This window comes from Pristiophorus japonicus, chromosome 1, assembly GCF_044704955.1.
Source record: "Pristiophorus japonicus isolate sPriJap1 chromosome 1, sPriJap1.hap1, whole genome shotgun sequence".
Taxonomy (NCBI): Eukaryota; Metazoa; Chordata; class Chondrichthyes; family Pristiophoridae; genus Pristiophorus; species Pristiophorus japonicus.
The window spans coordinates 516720076-516740481 of NC_091977.1; the positions used below are offsets into that span (position 1 = coordinate 516720076).

Genomic DNA, 20406 nt, shown 5'->3' on the forward strand with positions numbered 1-20406 from the left:
AGGAAGATATTATAAAGAATCACAAAACCAAAGAAGTTTACAACACATTGGGCCCTTGGTGTCTGTGTCAACTCATTAACGGACTCAATTTTCTGCGCTGTTTTTTTGGCATGCACCATTTTTTTTGGAGTAAATTAAAATCTCCAAGTTTCCCCAAAGTTTCTGCACTAGTGTAATTCACTTAGGTAGGATTTTTTTTAGCCTCCAATTTTTTTTTACCTCATTGGGGGCGTGACCTGTCACCCGTGCCAATTCTGGCCGTTTAAGCAAGTTTGGCCAGTTCCAATTTACTCCAATTTTTCTTAGGACAGCATATGTGACCACTCTGGAAAAACCTTCTGGACAGTTAAAAAATCGTCGTAGGTAAGAGAATCAGTGCAGCAGATGCAGTTCCACGGCTCGGATAGCAGCAGCAGAGAAGGGGGGGACAGGAGAGAGGAGAGCGGGGAGAGAGAGGGGGGAGGTCTTTCAGCCAGAGTTAGGAGCGGCAACCGGCTCCGGGTGGGGGAGGCCATTCGGCCAGGGCTAGCAGCGCCAACTGGCACCGGCACCGGAAGGGTAGGGAAGCCTTTCAGTCAGGGTTGGGAAGGCACCTGGCACCCGGCACCGGCAACTGGAAGCCTTTCGGCCAGGGTTAGGAGCAGCAACCGGCACCGGGAGGAGAGGGAAGCCTTTCGGCCAGGGTTAGGAGGGGCACCGGGAGGAGAGGGAAGCCTTTCGGCCAGGGTTAGGAGGGGCACCGGGAGGAGAGGGAAGCCTTTCGGCCAGGGTTAGGAGGGGCACCGGGAGGAGAGGGAAGCCTTTCGGCCAGGGTTAGGAGGGGCACCGGGAGGAGAGGGAAGCCTTTCGGCCAGGGTTAGGAGGGGCACCGGGAGGAGAGGGAAGCCTTTCGGCCAGGGTTAGGAGGGGCACCGGCACCGGGAGGCCTTTCAACCAGAGTTAGAAGCGGCACCCAGCACCGGGAGGGCAGGGGGTGATAGACTTTTGGAATAAACACTTCAATAATTTAATGATGGAATGCTGCTGCAATGTGCAATGTCCTTGTGCAGGTTGCTGTGAGCTGGCCAGAATGTGTTGTATGTTTCACTTTCCAGCCTCAACCAGCAGTGTGTCCCTCGTTACCCTGGCAACGCGATCTTTTGGGCGCAGATCTTAGGCTCCATCCCCAAAGCTAAAGGACAGCTAGGCAGTGCCAAAATGAACAATTCAAACAGGGAAAGTGGGATGATTTTTTTTTGGCGTAGTTGGGCACCAAAGAAACAGGTGTAACTCTTCAAATATGCCAAAAAACGGCTTTGGGGAAAATTGAGCCCATACTTAGAGCAATCCAAAACTAGGCCCCCTGCCCAGCTCACTCTTCATATCTACCTCTGATTCAAATGGTTCTCCACTGTTCCCTTAAAAGCATCATGGAGATGTGGCTCCAGGGTGACCAAGGCTGGGAACTCAACATACAGGGGTATTCAACATTTAGGAAGGACAGACAGAAAGGAAAAGGAGGCGGGGTGGCGTTGCTGGTTAAAGACTAAATGAATGCAATAATAAGGAAGAACATTAGCCTGGATGATGTGGAATCGGTATGGGTGGAGCTACGGAATACCAAAGGGCAGAAAACGCTGGTGGGAGTTGTGTACAGGCCGCCAAACAGTAGTAGTGAGGTTGGGGACAGCATCAAACAAGAAATTAGGGATGCGTGCAATAAAGGTACAGCAGTTATCATGGGCGACTTTAATCTACATATTGATTGGGCTAACCAAACTGGTAGCAATGCAGTGGAGGAGGATTTCCTGGAGTGTATTAGGGATGATTTTCTCGACCAATATGTCAAGGAACCAACTAGAGGGCTGGCCATCCTAGACTGGGTGATGTGTAACGAGAAAGGGCTAATTAGCAATCTTGTTGTGAGAGGCCCCTTGGGGAAGAGTGGCCATAATATGGTAGAATTCTTTATTAAGATGGAGAGTGGCACAGTTAATTCAGAGACTAGGGTCCTGAACTTAAGGAAAGGTAACTTCGATGGTATGAGATGTGAATTGGCTAGAATAGACTGCTGAGTGATACTTAAAGGGTTGACGGTGGATAGGCAATGGCAAACATTTATAGATCACATGGATGAAATTCAACAATTGTACATCCCTGTCTGGAGTAAAAATAAAACGGGGAAGATGGCTCAACCGTGGCCAACAAGGGAAATTAAGGATAGTGTTAAATCCAAGGAAGAGGCATACAAATTGGCCAGATAAAACAGCAAACCTGAGAACTGGAAACATTTTGTAATACAGCAGAGGAGAACAAAGGGTTTAATTAGGAGGGGGAAAATAGAGTATGAGAGGAAGCTTGATGGCAACATAAAAGCTGACTGCAAAAGCTTCGATAGATATGTGAAGAGAAAAAGATTAGTGAAGACAAACGTAGGTCCCTTGCAGTCAGATTCAGGTGAATTTATAATGGGGAACAAAGAAATGGCAGACCAGTTAAGCAAATACTTTGGTTCTATATTCACGAAGGAAGACATGAATAACCTTCCAGAAACATTAGGGGACCGAGGGTCTAGTGGGAAGAAGGAACTGAAGGAAATCCTTATTAGGCAGGAAATTGTGTTAGGGAAATTGATGGGCTTGAAGGCCGATAAATCCCCGAGGCCTGATAGTCTGCATCCCAGAGTACTTAAGTACCCTAGAAATAGTGGATGCATTGGTGATCATTTTCCAACAGTCTATCGACTCTGGATCGGTTCCTATGGACTGGAGGGTAGCTAATGTAACACCACTTTTTAAGAAAGGAGGGAGGGAGAAAACAAGGAATTATAGATCGGTTAGCCTGACATCAGTAGTGGAGAAAATGTTGAAATCAATTATTAAAGATGAAATAGCAGCACATTTGGAAAGCAGTGATGGGATCGGTCCAAGTCAGCATGGATTTATGAAAGGGAAATCCTGCTTGACAAATCTTCTAGAATGTTTTGAGTATGTAACTGATAGGGTGGACAAGGTAGAACCAGTGGATGTGGTGTATTTGGACTTTCAGAAGGCTTTTGACAAGGTCCCACACAAGAGATTGGTGTGCAAAATTAAATGGTACTGGGGGTAATGTACTGATGTGGATAGAGAACTGGTTGGCAGACAGGAAGCAGAGAGTCGGGATAAACAATCGGTCCTTTTCAGTATGGCAGGCAGTGACTAGTAGGGTGCTGCAGGGCTCAGTGCTGGGATCCCAACTATTTACAATATACATTAATGATTTAGATGAGGGAATTGAGTGTAATATCTCCAAGTTTGCAAATGACACTAAGCTGGGTGGCAGTGTGAGCTGTGAGGGGGATGCTAAAAGGTTGCAGTGACTTGGACAGGTTAGGTGAGTGAGCAAACGCTTGGCAGATGCAGCATAATGTGGATAAATGTGAGGTTATCCACTTTGCGGGGAAAAACACGAAGGCAGAATATTATCTGAATTGCGACAGATTAGGAAAAGGGGAGGTGTAACGAGACCTGGGTGTCATGGTACATCAGTCATTGAAAGTTGGCATGCAGGTACAGCAGGCGGTGAAGAAGGCAAATGGTATGTTGGCCTTCATAGCTAGAGGATTTGAGTATAGGAGCAGGGAGGTCTTACTGCAGTTGTATAGGGCCTTAGTGAGGCCTCACCTGGAATATTGTGTTCAGTTTTGGTCTCCTAATCTGAGGAAGGACGTTCTTGCTATTGAGGGAGTGCAGCGAAGGTTCACCAAACTGATTCCCGGGATGGCAGGACTGACATATGAGGAGAGACTGGATCAACTGAGCCTGTATTCACTGGAATTTAGAAGGATGAGAGGGGATCTCATAGAAACATACAAAATTCTGATGGGACTGGCCAGGTTAGATGCAGGAAGAATGTTCCTGATGTTGGGGAAGTCCAGGGCCAGGGGACATAGTCTAAGGATAAGGATTAGGACCGAGATGAGGAGAGACTTCTTCACCCAGAGAGTGGTGAACCTGTGGAATTCTCTACCACAGAAAGTTGTTGAGGCCAATTCACTAAATATATTCAAAAAGGAGTTAGATGAAGTCCTTACTACTAGGGGGATCAAGGGGTATGGCGAGAAAGCAGGAATGGAGTACTGAAGTTTCATGTTCAGCATGAACTCATTGAATGGTGGTGCAGGCTCGAAGGGCCGAATGGCCTACTCCTGCACCTATTTTCTATGTTTCTATGTTTCTATGTTAGTAGCTTAACTTCAATAACAGGTAAGATACTTGAAGGAATCATTAGGGATGCCCTGTATGACCACTTACATAGAAAACAGGGACATTCAATGCAGCTTCCAAAAAAGGTCGATATAAAATTGATTGAATTTTTTTAAGAAGTCACCAGGTTAGTGGATGAGGGTAAACCGGTTGACATTGTCCACCTGGCCTTTCAGGATGATTGTGATAAGGTATCTCACAAGAGGCTTCTCTATAAGATAGAATCGTGTGAAGTAATGCTAAGCTGCTGCAGGGGATTGAGAATTGGCTGAATCCCCATAGGCAGAAAATTGTGGTCAACAAATTTGGATCTGCTTGGAGACCAGTTATCAATGGTGTCCCCCAGGGACTGGTGTGAGGACCTCTACTATTTACTATTTTTATTAATAATTAAGAGGTTGGTGTTGGAAGAAATGATCCACAAGTTTGCCAAGATATGTAAGCATGTTCAACTGTACACGATGCTCAACTACTTTAAGCAGATCTTGATGTGTTAGAAGAAGGGGCCTGTGTTTTGTAAATAATGTTTAGCTTAAAACTCTCATGCGTAAAACTCTTGTGTTCCGCATGTGGGCAGATCCAAAAAGATAAGATCGCCTCTCGTTCTTCTAATTCCAATGAGTAGAGGCCCAACCTCCTCAATCTTTCCTCATACCAGTTAGCCTAACATCTGTGGTTGAGAAAATGTTGGAGTCCATTCCTAAAGAAGCAGTAGCAGGACATTTGGAAAAGCAAAATTCGGTCAGGCAGAGTCAGCATGGATTTATGAAGGGGAAGTCATGTTTGATAAATTTGCTGGAGTTCTTTGAGTATGTAACGAACAGGGTGGATAAAGGGAAGCCAGTGGATATGTTGTATTTCGACTTCCAGAAGGCATTTGATAAGGTGCCATGTAAAAGGTTACTGCACCAGATAACATTTCACGGGGTTGGGGGTAATATATTAGCATGGATAGAGGATTGGCTAACTAACAGAGAACAGAGAGTCAGGATAAATGATTCATTCTCTGGTTGGCAACCAGTAACTAGTGGGGTGCCACAGGAATCAGTGCTGGGACCCCAACTATTTACAATCTACATTAACAACTTGGAAGAAAGGACTAAGTGTAACATAGCCATGTTTGCTGATGATACAAAGATGGGAGGAAAAGCAATGTGTGAGGAGGACACAAAAAATCTGCAAAAGGACATAGATGGGCTAAGTGAGTGGGCAAAAATTTGGCAGATGGAGTATAATGTTGGAAAGTGTGAGGTCATGCACTTTGGCTGAAAAAAATCAAAGAGCAAGTTATTATTTAAATGGAGAAAGATCACAAAGTGCCGCAGTACAGCGGGACATGGGGGTATTTGTGCATGAAACACAAAAGGATATTATGCAGATACAGCAAAAGATCAGGAAGGCCAATGGTATCTTGGTCTTTATTGCAAAGGGGATGGAGTATAAAAGCAGGGATGTCTTACTACAGCTATATAAGGTATTGGTGAGGCCACACCTGGAATACTGCGTGCAGTTTTGGTTTCCATATTTACGAAAGGATATGCTTGTTTTGGAGGTAGTTCAGAGAAGGTTCACTAGGCTGATTTCGGGGATGAGGGAGTTGACTTATGAGGAAAGGTTGAGTAGGTTGGGCCTCTACTCATTGGAATTCAGAAGAATGAAAGGTGATCTTATCGAAACATATAAGATTATGAGGGAGCTTGACAAGGTGGATGCAGAGAGGATGTTTCCACTAATAGGGGAGACTAGAACTAGAGGGCACAATGTTAGAATAAGGGCCCGCCCAGTTAAAACAGAGATGAGGAGAAATTTTTTCTCTCAGAGGGTTGTGAATCTGTGGAATTCGCTGCCTCTGAGAGCTGTGGAAGCTGGAACATTGAATAAATTTCAGACAGAAATACAGTTTCTTAAACGATAAGGGGTTATGGGGAGCGGACAGGGAAGTGGAGCTGAGTCCATGATCAGATCAACCATGATCTTATTGAATGGCGGAGCAGGCTCGAGGGGCCATATGGCCTACTCCTGATCATATTTCTTATGTTCTTATGCTCTTATAAATCAACCCTCTCATCTCCAGAATCAACCTGATGAACCTTCTCTGAACTGCCTCCAAAACAAGTATATCCTTTCTTAAATATGGAAAACAAAACTGTACGCAGTATTCCAGGTGTGGCCTCAACAATACTTTGTATAACGTAGTAAGACTTCCCTGCTTTTATACTCCATCCCCTTTGCAATAAAGGCCAAGATACCATTGGCCTTCCTGATCACTTGCTGTACCTGCCTACTAACCTTTTGGGTTTCATGCACAAGTACCCCCAGGTCCCGCTGTATTGCAGCACTTTGCAATTTTTCTCCATTTAAATAATAACTTGCTCTTTGATTTTTTTCTGCCAAAGTTCATAACCTCACACTTTCCAACATTATACTCCATCTGTCAAATTTTTGCCCATTCACTTAGCCTGACTATGTCCTTTTGCAGATTTTTTGTATCCTCCTCACACATTGCTTTTCCTACCATCTTTGTATCATCAACAAACTTGGCTACATTACACTCGGTCCCTTCTTCCAAGTCATTAATATAGATTGTAAATAGTTGGGGTCCCATCACTGATCCCTGCAGCACCCTACTAGTTACTAATTACCAAACCGAGAATGAACCATTTATCCCAACTCTCTGTCTTCTGTTAGTTCGCCAATCCTCTATCCATGCTAATATATTACCCCCAACTCTGTGAACTTTTATCTTGTGCAGTAACCTTTAATGTGGCACCTTGTCAAATGCCTTCTCGAAGTCCAAATACTCCACATCCACAGGTTCTCCTTTCTCCACTCTGTTCGTTACATCCTCAAAGAATTCCAGCAAATTTATCAAACATTACTTCCCTTTCATAAATCCATGCTGACTCTGCCTGACTGAATTATGTTTTTCCGACTGTCCTGCTAATGCTTCTGCTAATGGATTCCAACATTTTCCCAACCACAGATGTTAGGCTAACTGGTCTATAGTTTCTTGCTAGTTTCTGCCTCCTTTTTTTAAATAGGGGTGTTACCTTTGCAGTTTTCTAATCTGCTGGGACCTCCCAGAATCCAGGGAATTTTGGTAAATTACAACCAATGTATCCACTATCCCAGCCGCTACTTCTAAGACCCTAGGATGCAAGCCATCAGGTCCAAGGGATTTGCCCACCTTTTGTCCCATTATCTCACTGAGTACCACCTCCTTCGTGATTATAATTGTGTTAAGTTCCTCACCCCCTATTGTCCCTTGACTATCCACTGTTGGGATATTGTTAGTGTCCTCTACCGTAAAGACTGATACAAAATATTTGTTCAGAGTTTCTGCCATCTCCATGTTCCCCATTACTAATTCCCCAGTCTCATCCTCTAAGGGACTAACATTTACTTTAGCCACTCTTTTCCTTTTTATATACCTATAGAAACTCTTGCTAGCTGTTTTTATATTTCGTGCTAGTTTACTTTCATAGTCTATCTTCCCTTTCTTAATCATTTTTTTAGTCATTATTTGCTGGCTTTTAAAAGCTTCCCAATCTTCTGTCCTCCCACTAGTTTTGGCCACTTTGTGTGCCCTTGTTTTTAATTGGATACCATCCTTTATTTCTTTAGTTAGCCACTGTGTTCCTTTAGGAAAGAGCTAGACCTGATTCTGGCTGAAGTGGTGACCACATTGTACAAGATATAGGTTTCCTGTAATATAAATTATATGTAGGTGATCTCTTGAACTAGTTTTGATTGCCTAAGGGGATCGGAGAGGAATTTTGCAGATTTCACCCCCCCCCCCCCCCCACTAATTGGCCTGGGTTTTTAGCTGGTTTTTCGTCTCTCCCAGGAGATTACCAGGGGAATGGGCAAAAAAATAGGAACATTAGGAAAACCACAGAGAAAGTCTACACATGTAGATCTAGGATGAAAACAGAAATTCTGGGAACACACAATGGGTGTATAGGTCCTGCATGAGAGTAAATTAATTAACAACATGGGTGCAGATCCATGTTGGAATGTTTCTGCTACTGGGTTCCCCCATTCGGAGCCTTCCCAGTGCAATCTAAGACCCATCCATCTGTAATAATAATAACTTTTATTTATATAGAGCCTTTAACGTAGTAAAATATCCCAAGGCGCTTCACAACAGTGTTACAGACAAACAGATAAATTTAACACCGAGCCACAGAAGAAATTAAGGCAGATGATCAAAAGCTTGTTTTAAGAGGTAGGTTTTAACGAGCGCCTTGAAAGGAGGAAAGAGAGGTGGAGAGGTGGAGAGGTGGAGTTCCAGAGCTTGGGGCCCAGGCAGCTGAAGGCACGGCCACCGATGATTGAGCAGTTATAATGAGAGATGTTCAAGAGGCCAGAATTTGAGGAGCGCAGACATCTTGTGGGATTGTGAGGCTGAAAAAGATTACAGAGATAGGGAAGGGCAAGTCCATGGAGTGATTTGTAAACAAGGATGAAAATTTTGAAATTAAGGCGTTGTTTAACTGGGAGCCAATGTAGGTCAGAAAGCACAGGGGTGATGGGTGATCTTGACTTGGTACGGGTTACTACACGGGCTGCTGAGTTTTGGATGACTTCAAGTTTACATAGTGTGGAATGTGGGAGGCCGGCCAGGAGTGAGTTGGAGTCATTAAGTCTAGAGGTAACAAAGGCATGAATGAGGGTTTCAGCAGCAGAAGAGCTGAGGCAGGGGCAGAGGCGGGCAATGTTACGGGGTGGAAAAAGGCGGTTTAATTATGCCGCGGATGTGTGGTTGGAAACTCATTTTAGGGTCAAAAATGACACCTAGGTTGTGAACAGTCTTGTTCACCCTCAGATTGATGCTAGGGAGAGGGATGGAGTCAGTGGTTAGGGAACGCAGTTTGTGGCGGGGACCAAAGATAATGGCTTCGGTCTTCCCAATATTTAATTGGAGAAAATTTCTGCTCATCCAGTACTGGATGTCGGACAAACAGCCTGACAATTTATATACCAAGCAGGGGTCGACAGAAGTGGTGGAGAGGTAGAGCTGGGTGTCGTCAGCATATGTGTGGAAACTGGCTCCGTGTTTTCAGATGATATCGCCAAGGGGCAGCATATAGATGAGAAATAAGAGGAGACCAAGAACAGATCCTTGGGGGAGACCAGAGGTAACAATGCAGGAGTGGGAAGAGGCAAAGATACCTTTCTTTTTCAGTTCATCTGTAATGGACTGAGTCAATTCTCTTCCCTCCTTCAAAGTGACAAAACAGTAGATGCATTCGCCCTTCACAGGGTGTGGATGGCTCACCACGGCAACTTCCGCTACGGCATTGTGCTCCGCCAGGGCTGATTCCACCTCAGCGCTGCTCAGCAGATGACCTGTTGGTTTAAAAGCCAAGATGTCAAAGCACACATCGATGTGATCAGTGGGACAAGTGATTCATCGCAGCACCGGACCCCGACCGCTATTTTAACTGTGACCAGGAGCAGGGAAAGCCTTCCCACCAGGTAAACTCCCGTCGGAAGAGGATCTGAAGCAGAAGAGGTCATTCAAAGTAAGTTTCTTCACTTTCCTTTGTGGGGCCAGGAAGAGTAGGAGACCTCTCAAGGAAGTTTTAGGTCTCCCTTTCCCCAAACACCTGCTCCCCCCACTTCCCTACACCCTCCAGTCCTCACACTTACCTGCGAGCCGGCAGGAAGCCAGAGGCCTGCCAAATATCCATAAACTGTAGCGTATTAATGAGGCCCAGCGGATAAAATTGCCATGGGTCCATTCTGATGTGGGCGGACAAGCGGGAAGCTAACCAAAGCCTGTGGGTCTCCCCTGAAAAACCCTGGCTGTTAAAATCACCCCAGTGAGTAATTTCTCATACATGCTTCAATATTATTTTTATTTGACCATTCTTCGGGCTGTGGGCACTGCTGGCATGGCCAGCATTTATTGCCCATCCCTAGTTGTCCTGGAGAAGATGGAGGTGAGCCTTCTTCTTGAACCGCTGCAGACCATTGGGTGAAGATGCTCCCACAGTGCTGTTAGGGAGGGAGTTCCAGGATTTTGATCCAGTGACGATGAAGGGATGGCGATAGATTTCCAAGTCAGGGTGGTGTGTGACTTGGAGGGGAACGTGGAAGTTATGATGCTCCCATGCACCTGCTGCCCTTCTCATTCTAGGATCAGAAAGTCGGGGGTTTGGGGGGTGCTACCGAAGAAGCTTTGACAACTTGCTGCATTGCATCCTGTTGATAGTATACAGTGCAGCCATGGTGCCGTGGTGGAGTGAGTGGGTTTTTAAGTTGGTGGATGGAGTGTCGATCATGCAAACTGCTTTGCTCTGGATGGTATTGAGCTTCTTTGGGTGTTGTTGGAGCTGCACCCATCCAGGCCACTGGAGAGTACTCCATCACACACCTGGCTTGTGCCTTGTAGATGGTGGAAAGGCTTTGGGGAATCAGGAGGTGAGTCACTTGCCACAGAATACCCAGCCTCTGACCTAGTAGCCACGGTATTTATGTGGCTGATCCAGTTCAGTTTCTGGTAAATGGTGATGTTGATGGTGGGCGATTTGGTAATGGCAATGCCATTGAATGTCAAGGTGGTTAGGTTCGCACTCGTTGGAGATCAGCATCGCCTGGCAATTGCATGGCGCAAATGTTACTTGCCACTTATCAGCCCAAGCCTGGATGTTGTCCAGGTCCAGATCTTGCTGCATGTGGACACGACTGCTTCATTATCTGAGCAAATGAGAATGGAGCTGAACTTAGGGCAATCATACACTTTTGACTTTGTGATGGAGGTAAAATCATTAATGAAGCAGCAGCAGGTAGTTGAGCCTAGGACACTTGCAGCCAGGTGATGGGAGAACTGGAAGTTAGTCAGCCAGGGGTGCACAGAATTTACCCTTGTCTGTGTCACTATTGTTTTGGTTATTGCAGCCATGGTGTAATCACATCTCCCCCTGTATCAGCCTATCGCTCCCTCTGCATGGGTGTATTGTGGAGTTCGTGATGGGGTTCATCTTTCATTGGTTTCAAGGGAGAGATGTTCATACTATTAGTATTGTATGAGCCTTGGTGAGGGCCATACATCACTAACTATGACTGGCATATGTTCCACATGTGCTTAATCCATATGCATGAGGCAAAGAGGAGGGGAAGGAACTGCCATAACAATAAAATGTCCTTTAGGGAAGGAAATCTGCCGTCCTTACCCGGTCTGGCCTATATGTGACTCCAGACCCACAGCAATGTGGTTGACTCTTAACTGCCCCCTGAAATGGCCCAGCAAGCCAGACAGTTGTACCAAGCCACTACGACAAAGTCACTGTGGGAGTACTTTCACCACAAGGACGGCAACAATTCAAGAAGGCAGCTCACCACCACCTTCTCAAGGGCAATTAGGGATGGGCAATAAATGCTGGCCTTGCCAGTGACACCCACATGAATAAATATATATATTTTTTAAATGCACTTTCATGTGGTTCTTCTGGTGTCCCAAACTGCAGCCAAGAATTGTCAGTTATCTTTAATCCAAGCACCTAAATCCTAGAAATATTCCTGGCAACCCATTGGGGAGTGCTGGGAAGAGGCCTCTTTAAGGGACAGGGCACAAGGACACATTTTTTTTTTATATTGTTCCGGAATGTGGGTGTCGCTGCCAAGGCCAGCATTTATTACCCATCCCTAATTGTCCTTGAGAAGGTGGTGGTGAGCCGCCTTCTTGAAGCGCTGCAGTCCGTGTTGTGAAGGAACTCCCACAGTGCTGTGAGGGAGGGAGTTCCAGGATTTTGACCCAGCGACGATGAAGAAACGGAGCTATGTTTCCAAGTCAGAATGGTGTGTGACTTGGAGGGGAACATGGAGGTGGCGGTGTTCCCAAGCACCTGCTGCCCTTGTCCTTCTAGGTGGTAGAGGTCGTGGGTTTGGGAGGTGCTGCCGAAGAAGCCTTGGTGAATTGCTGCAGTGCATCTTGTAGATGGTGTACACTGCAGCCACGTTGAAGGGAGTGAATGTTGAAGGTGGTAAATGGGGTCCCAATCAAGTGGGCTGCTTTTCCTGGATGATCACTTCAAGCAATCCACATGCAACGAGTAATGAACCTCAGTGCACTATCTCGGATAATGCGCAGTGCAGATCTGCTGCTTTTCTATAATGTATGAAATAATTCTTGGAAGCAGCATATAAGCAGAACCTTTGCCCTGCAGATGCCAGGTGTGGCTCAATGGTAGCACACTCATCTCTGAGTCAAAAAGTTGTGGGTTTGAGTCCCACTGCAGAGACTTGAGTACATATTCCAGGCTGACACTCCAGTGCAGTTCTGAGGGAGTGCTGCACTGTCGGAGGTGATGAGATGAGACATTAAACCGAGGCCCCGTCTTCCCTCTCAGGTGGACATAAAAGATCCCGTGGCGCTATTGCGAAGAAGAACAGGGGAGTTATCCCCGGTGTCCTGGCCAATATTCATCCCTCTATCAATATCACTGAAACAGATTATCTGGTCATTATCACGTTACGGTTTGTGGGAGCTTGCTGTGCGCAAATCGGCTGCCGCGTTTCTAACATTACAACAGTGACTTCCCTTCAAAAAGTACTTCATCCAGGGGTATTCAACATTCAGGAAAGATAGAAAGATAGAATAAAAGAAAAAGGAGGTCGGGTAGCATTGCTGGTTAAGGAGCAAATTAAGGCAATAGTTCGGAATGCATTAGCTTGGATGATGTGGAATCTATATGGGTAGAGCTGCAGAATACCAAAGGGCAAAAAACGTTAGTGGGAGTTGTGTACAGACCTCCAAACAGTAGTAGTGATGTTGGGAAGGACATCAACCATGAAATTAGGGGTGCGTGCAATAAAGGTGTAGCAGTTATAATGGGTGACTTTAATATGCACATAGATTGGGTTAACCAAACTGGAAGCAATACGGTGGAGGAGGATTTCCTGGAGTGCATAAGGGATGGTTTTTTAGACCAATATGTCAAGGAACCAACTAGGGGGAGGCCATCTTAGACTGGGTGTTGTGTAATGAGAGAGGATTAATTAGTAATCTCGTTGTGCGAGGCCCCTTGGGGAAGAGTGACCATAATATGGTGGAATTCTGCATTAGGATGGAGAATGAAACAGTTAATTCAGAGACCATGGTCCAGAACTTAAAGAAGGGTAACTTTGAAGGTATGAAGCGTGAATTGGCTAGGATAGATTGGCGAATGATACTGAAGGGGTTGACTGTGGATGGGCAATGGCAGACATTTAGAGACCGCATGGATGAACTACAAGAATTGTACATTCCTGTCTGGCGTAAAAATAAAAAAGGGAAGGTGGCTCAACCGTGGCTATCAAGGGAAATCAGGGATAGCATTAAAACCAAGGAAGTGGCATACAAATTGGCCAGAAATAGCAGCGAACCCAGGGACTGGGAGAAATTTAGAACTCAGCAGAGAAGGACAAAGGGTTTGATTAGGGCAGGGAAAATGGAGTACGAGAACATTAAGACGGATTGCAAAAGTTTCTATAAATATGTAAAGAGAAAAAGGTTAGTAAAGACAAACGTAGGTCCCCTGCAGTCAGAATCAGGGGAAGTCATAACGGGGAACAAAGAAATGGCGGACCAATTGAACAAGTACTTTGGTTCGGTATTCACTGAGGAGGACACAAACAACCTTCCGGATATAAAAGGGGTCAGAGGGTCTAGTAAGGAGGAGGAACTGAAGGAAATCCTTATTAGTCGGGAAATTGTGTTGGGGAAATTGATGGGATTGAAGGCCGATAAATCCCCAGGGCCTGATGGACTGCATCCCAGAGTACTTAAGGAGGTGGCCTTGGAAATAGTGGATGCATTGACAGTCATTTTCCAACATTCCATTGACTCTGGATCAGTTCCTATGGAGTGGAGGGTAGCCAATGTAACCCCACTTTTTAAAAAAGGAGGGAGAGAGAAAACGGAATTATAGACCGGTCAGCCTGACATCGGTAGTGGGTAAAATGATGGAATCAATTATTAAGGATGTCATAGCAGTGCATTTGGAAAGAGGTAATATGATAGGTCCAAGTCAGCATGGATTTGTGAAAGGGAAATCATGCTTGACAAATCTTCTGGAATTTTTTGAGGATGTTTCCAGTAGAGTGGACAAGGGAGAACCAGTTGATGTGGTATATTTGGACTTTCAGAAGGCTTTCGACAAGGTCCCACACAAGAGATTAATGTGAAAAGTTAAAGCACATGGGATTGGGGGTAATGTGCTGACATGGATTGAGAACTGGTTGTCAGACAGGAAGCAAAGAGTAGGAGTAAATGGGGACTTTTCAGAATGGCAGGCAGTGACTAGTGGGGTACCGCAAGGTTCTGTTTTGGGGCCCCAGCTGTTTACACTGTACATTAATGATTTAGACGAGGGGATTAAATGTAGTATCTCCAAATTTGCGGATGACACTAAGTTGGGTGGCAGTGTGAGCTGCGAGGCGGATGCAATGAGGCTGCAGAGAGACTTGGATAGGTTAGGTGAGTGGGCAAATGCATGGCAGATGAAGTATAATGTGGATAAATGTGAGGTTATCCACTTTGGTGGTAAAAACAGAGAGACAGACTATTATCTGAATGGTGACAGATTAGGAAAAGGGGAGGTGCAAAGAGACCTGGGTATCATGGTACATCAGTCATTGAAGGTTGGCATGCAGGTACAGCAGGCGGTTAAGAAAGCAAATGGCATGTTGGCCTTCATAGCGAGGGGATTTGAGTACAGGGGCAGGGAGGTGTTGCTACAATTGTACAGGGCCTTTGTGAGGCCACACCTGGAGTATTGTGTACAGTTTTGGTCTCCTAACCTGAGGAAGGACATTCTTGCTATTGAGGGAGTGCAGCGAAGGTTCACCAGACTGATTCCCGGGATGGCGGGACTGACCTATCAAGAAAGACTGGATCAACTGGGCTTGTATTCACTGGAGTTCTATGAGAGGGGACCTCATAGAAACGTTTAAAATTCTGACGGGGTTAGACAGGTTAGATGCAGGAAGAATGTTCCCAATGTTGGGGAAGTCCAGAACCAGGGGACACAGTCTAAGGATAAGGGGGAAGCCATTTAGGACCGAGATGAGGAGGAATTTCTTCACCCAGAGAGTGGTGAACCTGTGAAATTCTCTACCACAGAAAGTTGTTGAGGCCAATTCACTAAATATATTCAAAAAGGAGTTAGATGAAGTCCTTACTACTCGGGGAATCAAGGGGTATGGTGAGAAAGCAGGAATGGGGTACTGAAGTTGCATGTTCAGTCATGAACTCATTGAATGGCGGTGCAGGCTAGAAGGGCCGAATGGCCTACTCCTGCACCTATTTTTTATGTTTCTATGTTTCATTGGCTGTAAAGCTTTTTGAGACAACCTGGGGCTGTGAAAGGTGCTATATAAATGCAAGTCTTTTTTTAATTTGGGCGACACCCTTACACAGAAATACACGGCAACCTCAGACTCTCTCTCACATATGGACACTTCTTCTGCTGCTCAGAAATGACATTTGGCTTCTTTGCTTTAATTACAACCAGGCCTGGACAAACTGATAGCCCATTTGTGAAAGGCAGTTAAAAATCTCTACCTGAGACATTCAGCATATCATCTATTCTTCCAGTGATCCAGTAATAGCCATCGCCATCTCTCCTGCAACCTGCACAACAAATGTCTCTGTGAGAAACACTGGCAATCAGTCAGCTGTAAAAGAAGGTGCTTTATTATTTATCCGTCTATGCTGATAAATTGTAAAAGAACAAGTACAAAAAACAGGTTTAAATGTCACGTTAAGTCACATTCACAATTGAATCACTCGCGATGCTGTTGCTTCTGTTCAGATCATTACTCCAATTGAAGCTGAATCTGAATCATTGGCAGCAAGGACAGCCATGAACTCTGCCTGACCCCCTCGACCCTCACCATCCCCACCACACCGTCACACAATTGTAGGTGTGTAAAGGTGAACAGTGCACACTGCGATGTATAAAGGTGAACAGTTGGGAACGATAGCATAGTGGTAATGTTACTGGTACTAATAATCCAGAGGCCTGGACTAATGATCCAGAGACGCGAGTTCAAATCATGACAGCTGGGGAATTTAAATGCAGTTAATTAAATAAATCTGGAATAAAAAGCTAGTATCAGTAATGATGACCCTGAATATACTGCATTGTTGTAAAAACCCTTGTGGTTCACGAATGCTCTTTAGGGAGGAAATCTGCCATCCGTACCTGTTCTGGCCTATATGTGACTCCAGACCCACAGCAATGTGGTTGACTCTTTAACTACAAGGGCATTTGGGACGGGTAATAAATGCTGGAGTTATCAGTGACACAATTATTTTTTTTTGAAGTGTGGTGTGTAAAGGTGAACTGTGCACTTTCTAAAATATTCACTCTCGGGATGTGGGTGTCACTGGCTAGGTCAACACTTCTCGCCCATTCTGAGTTACCCTTGAATTGCCGCAGTCTACGCGGTGTTTATTCTTTGCTGTGGTTTGATACAACTGAGAGGATTGCTCGGGCACGCAGAGGGCAGCTCAGAGTCAACCACATTGTTGTGGGCCTGCAGCCGGATGTAGGCCAAACCGGGTAAGGACAGCAAGCTTCCTTCCGTAAAGGACGTTAGTGAACCAGTTGGCTTTTTACAACAATCTGTCAGCTTCACGGTCACCTTTACAGACACCATCGCTTTATTCCAGATTTAGTTTTTTTAACGAACGTACAAAAATGACGGGCATTTACACCTTTACATACATGCTAGGTGCACTGTAGAACAGCTGGACCAGCAAACCTGCTACACATGATTCCTAGAGCACCAGGACTAGGCACTTCCTACCCTCCCCAGCAGCCATATCATCTGCTGGGAGAGGCAAAAAAATCCCAGACAAAAACCCAGGGCAAAAACTGGAAAATTCCACTCCGACCCCCTCAGGCGATCGAATCCAGTCTCGGAGATCACATTGACCATGTATACGTTAACTGTTAAACCACTTACCTTCTATATGATGTGATCTCTGCCCCAGCCAGCAACCGGTCCAGCTCCCTTTTGAAGGCATACAGCGAGTCAAGCAGAAGCTGGCAATGCACACCAGAGGCTCGCTACTCTCTGGGAAAAGAAATACCGCCTAACATCTAGCTTATTCCTACTCTTACATCGATTAAATTCACGTCCCCTGCTCTTCCCCAATCTGTCAAACTGAAGTAATCTATCAATAGGTACGCAATCCAGCCCTTTCGTTATTTTATATGCCTCTATCAGGTTTCTATGCTGCTGTAAAGTAAATAGACCCAGCTCTTTAAGCATATCTAAGATTCTTTAAACGAGGAATCATTCTTGTAGCTCTGCTCTGAACCTTTTCCAAGGCTACTATATCACCCACCATACCAGAGATTCACAACTAGGCGCCATACTCTAGATGTGGTCTAACCAAGGACCTGTTTAAGAATGGAATAACGTCCTTTGACTTGTATTGAATGGTTCAAAATGAATTCTGAAGCTGCTTCCGAGAACCTGGGTACCTATTTCGTACCTCTTCCAATCACTTTATCCCTTTGAGAAGGTTTCCCTGCTCTCTGCAGCCAGAGTACAGCTCCACTTTAAGGGGTGCTGGCTGCCTTTAAGTGGCATGAGTTAAGCCCGATTTCCTACCCTGACAAACAGGTTCACAGTCAATAAGCAGCACGGGTAGTGCTTGCTGCACACCTGACTCACTGTAATGAGCTGGCAGCACCAATTGCACGTGGTCCCTGTGGCCACATGAACAGGCCCATGCAACATGTCTCCCCTCCCACGTCCCCCCCCATTTTCGGGCACGATCGAGTTTCCAGGCCAATATCTCTCCCTCTGCTTATCTTCCCCTCGCATTAAAATTTGAAGAGTTTTTTTTTAACGCCCTGTAATTGTGAATAGGGAACTGAGTGAAGCCCCAAGACTAGATTCTGAATCTCCATCTACCATTAGAAAATATTTGAATAAAATTATTTAAAAATTTGCTTGCACCAATAAACCATTACGGGGGAAAGATAAAAATTAAAAATTTTAATTTTTTAAAATCCCCTCATGGTAAATAGGTCATTCAAATCAGAATCAGTCCAAACATACGTCATTCCAATCTGTGATGCCATGTATTGGTGCATGGTTCATCATCATCATTATAGGCAGCCCCTCGGAATCGAGGAAGACTTGCTTCCACTCCTAAAGTGAGTCCTTTGGTGGCTAAACAGTCCAATACGAGAGCCACAGACCCTGTTACAGGTGGGACAGACATTCGTCGAGGGAGGGGGTGGTGGGCTGGTTTGCCGCACGTTCCTTCCGCTGCCTACGCCTGACCTCTTCACGCTCATGGCGTTGAGATTCGAAGAGCTCAACGCCCTCCCGGATGCACTTTCTCCACCTCGGGCGGTCTTCAGCCAGGGTCTCCCAGGTGTCAGCGGTGATGTCGCACTTTACCAGGGAGGCTTTGAGGGTGTCCTTGTAATGTTTCCGCTGCCCACCTTTGGCTCATTTGCCGTGAAGGAGCTCCGCATAGAGCAACTGCTTAGGGAGTCTCGTGTCTGGCATGCGAGCTATGTGGCCTGCCCAGCGAAGTTGATCGAGTGTGGTCAATGCTTTAATGCTGGGGATGTTAACCTGGGTGAGGACACTGAGGTTAGTGCACCTGTCCTTCCAGGGGATTTGCAGGATCTTGCGGAGAATTCGTTGGTGATATACCTGCAGCGACTTGAGGTGTCTTCTGTACATCATCCATACCTCTGATCCATACAGGAGAATCAGAGAATGGTTACAGCACGGAAGAGGGCCATTCGGCCCATCGAGCCCATGCCAGCTCTCAGCGAGTCCGACTCCCCTGTCCTTTCCCCGTAGCCCCGCAATTTTATTTCCTTCAGACACTTATCCAACTCTCTTTTGAAAGATAAAATTGAGTCTGCCTCCACCACCCTTTCAGGCCGTGCATTCCAGATCTTAATCATTCGCTGCGTAAAATGTTTTTTCTTACATCGCCTTTGGTTCTTTTGCCAAAAGCCTTAAATCTGTGTCCTCTGGTTCTTGACCCAGCAAATTATGTCCCAGGATTTGGCACCTAAATTTCTTCAGCATTGCGATTTTTGTTGTATTGAGGAAGTAGAATATAAACATTTTCCGTTCACATAGCTTTATATTGATCACCATGAACTACCCAACAAACATGGGCCCAGCACAAAGTTAATCCAATCAGCTTCCGACAGAAAGATGTAAAGCTACATCTAACGCTAAAAATCATTGAATGTAAAATAGTAATTTACTATCTCCAGTCAGGTAAAACCCCGGGAACTGTTTGAAGTACGTCGTTTCAAAGCGCTCATTGTCTCCATACACAGTGCGCAGTACAGATGGCCAAGGCTGCTTGAAAACCTGAAATAAAGACAAAACAGGATGATCCCACCAGTAGAAAAAACTATCTGCCGAACACTCGAGGTACACCATTGGCATTGTGTTACTTGTTTACATCATTATTCTTTTAACTACATTACATCACAGCACCAGTTATATAGTGTCAGCCATGGATCAGTTGGCAGCACTCTCGCCTCTGAGTCAGAAGGTTATGGTTTTGAGTCCCACTGCAGAGACTTGAGCACATAAATCTAGGCTGACACTCCAGTGCATTACCGAGGGAGTGCTGCACTGTCGAATGTGCCGTCTTTCAGATGTGACGTTAAACCGAGGCCCCGTCACCTCTCTCAGGTGGATGTAAAAGATTCTATGGCACTATTCCGAAGAAGAACAGGGGAGTTATCCTCAGTGTCCTGGTCAATATTTATCCCTCAATTGACATCACTAAAGATAGAGATTATCTGATAATGACCACGTTGCTGTTTGTGGGAGCTTGCTGTGTGCAAAATGACTGCTGTGTTTCCTGCATTACAAAATGTGACTACACTTCAAAAGTACTTCATTGGCTGTAAAGTGCTTTGGGATGCCATGAAAGACGCTATCTAAATGCAAGTCATTTTTATTCTTTATTCTGCAGACATAACAGTCATCACTCCTGTCAGAACTACCATAAGCGCCACTATTTAAAATTAAATGTATGAGATTAAAAAGACAAACAGATAATGCTGCTGCTGCCTAGCAGGCCAGTCAGCAGCTCGAAGAGAAAGCAAGGTTAACAGTTCAGGTGCGAACCATTATCAGTACCAGTACTGTACGAAGGACCCCTTTATTGATTAATCCTTTC

General features: G+C 45.3%; 1 protein-coding gene across 3 annotated transcripts in view; it reads right to left on the reverse strand.

The window, feature by feature from the left end:
• Window positions 1-20406, reverse strand: part of acss2l (acyl-CoA synthetase short chain family member 2 like) — a 138926-nt gene that overhangs the window by 13066 nt on the left and 105454 nt on the right. For all 3 annotated transcript variants that reach the window (XM_070895999.1, XM_070896017.1, XM_070896007.1), the window contains 3 exons: window positions 19475-19583; window positions 15778-15846; window positions 9402-9578 (listed from right to left, as the gene is read on the reverse strand). In XM_070895999.1, the coding sequence (XP_070752100.1) occupies window positions 9402-9578; window positions 15778-15846; window positions 19475-19583 (355 nt within the window). The remainder of the gene's footprint in view (window positions 1-9401; window positions 9579-15777; window positions 15847-19474; window positions 19584-20406) is intronic.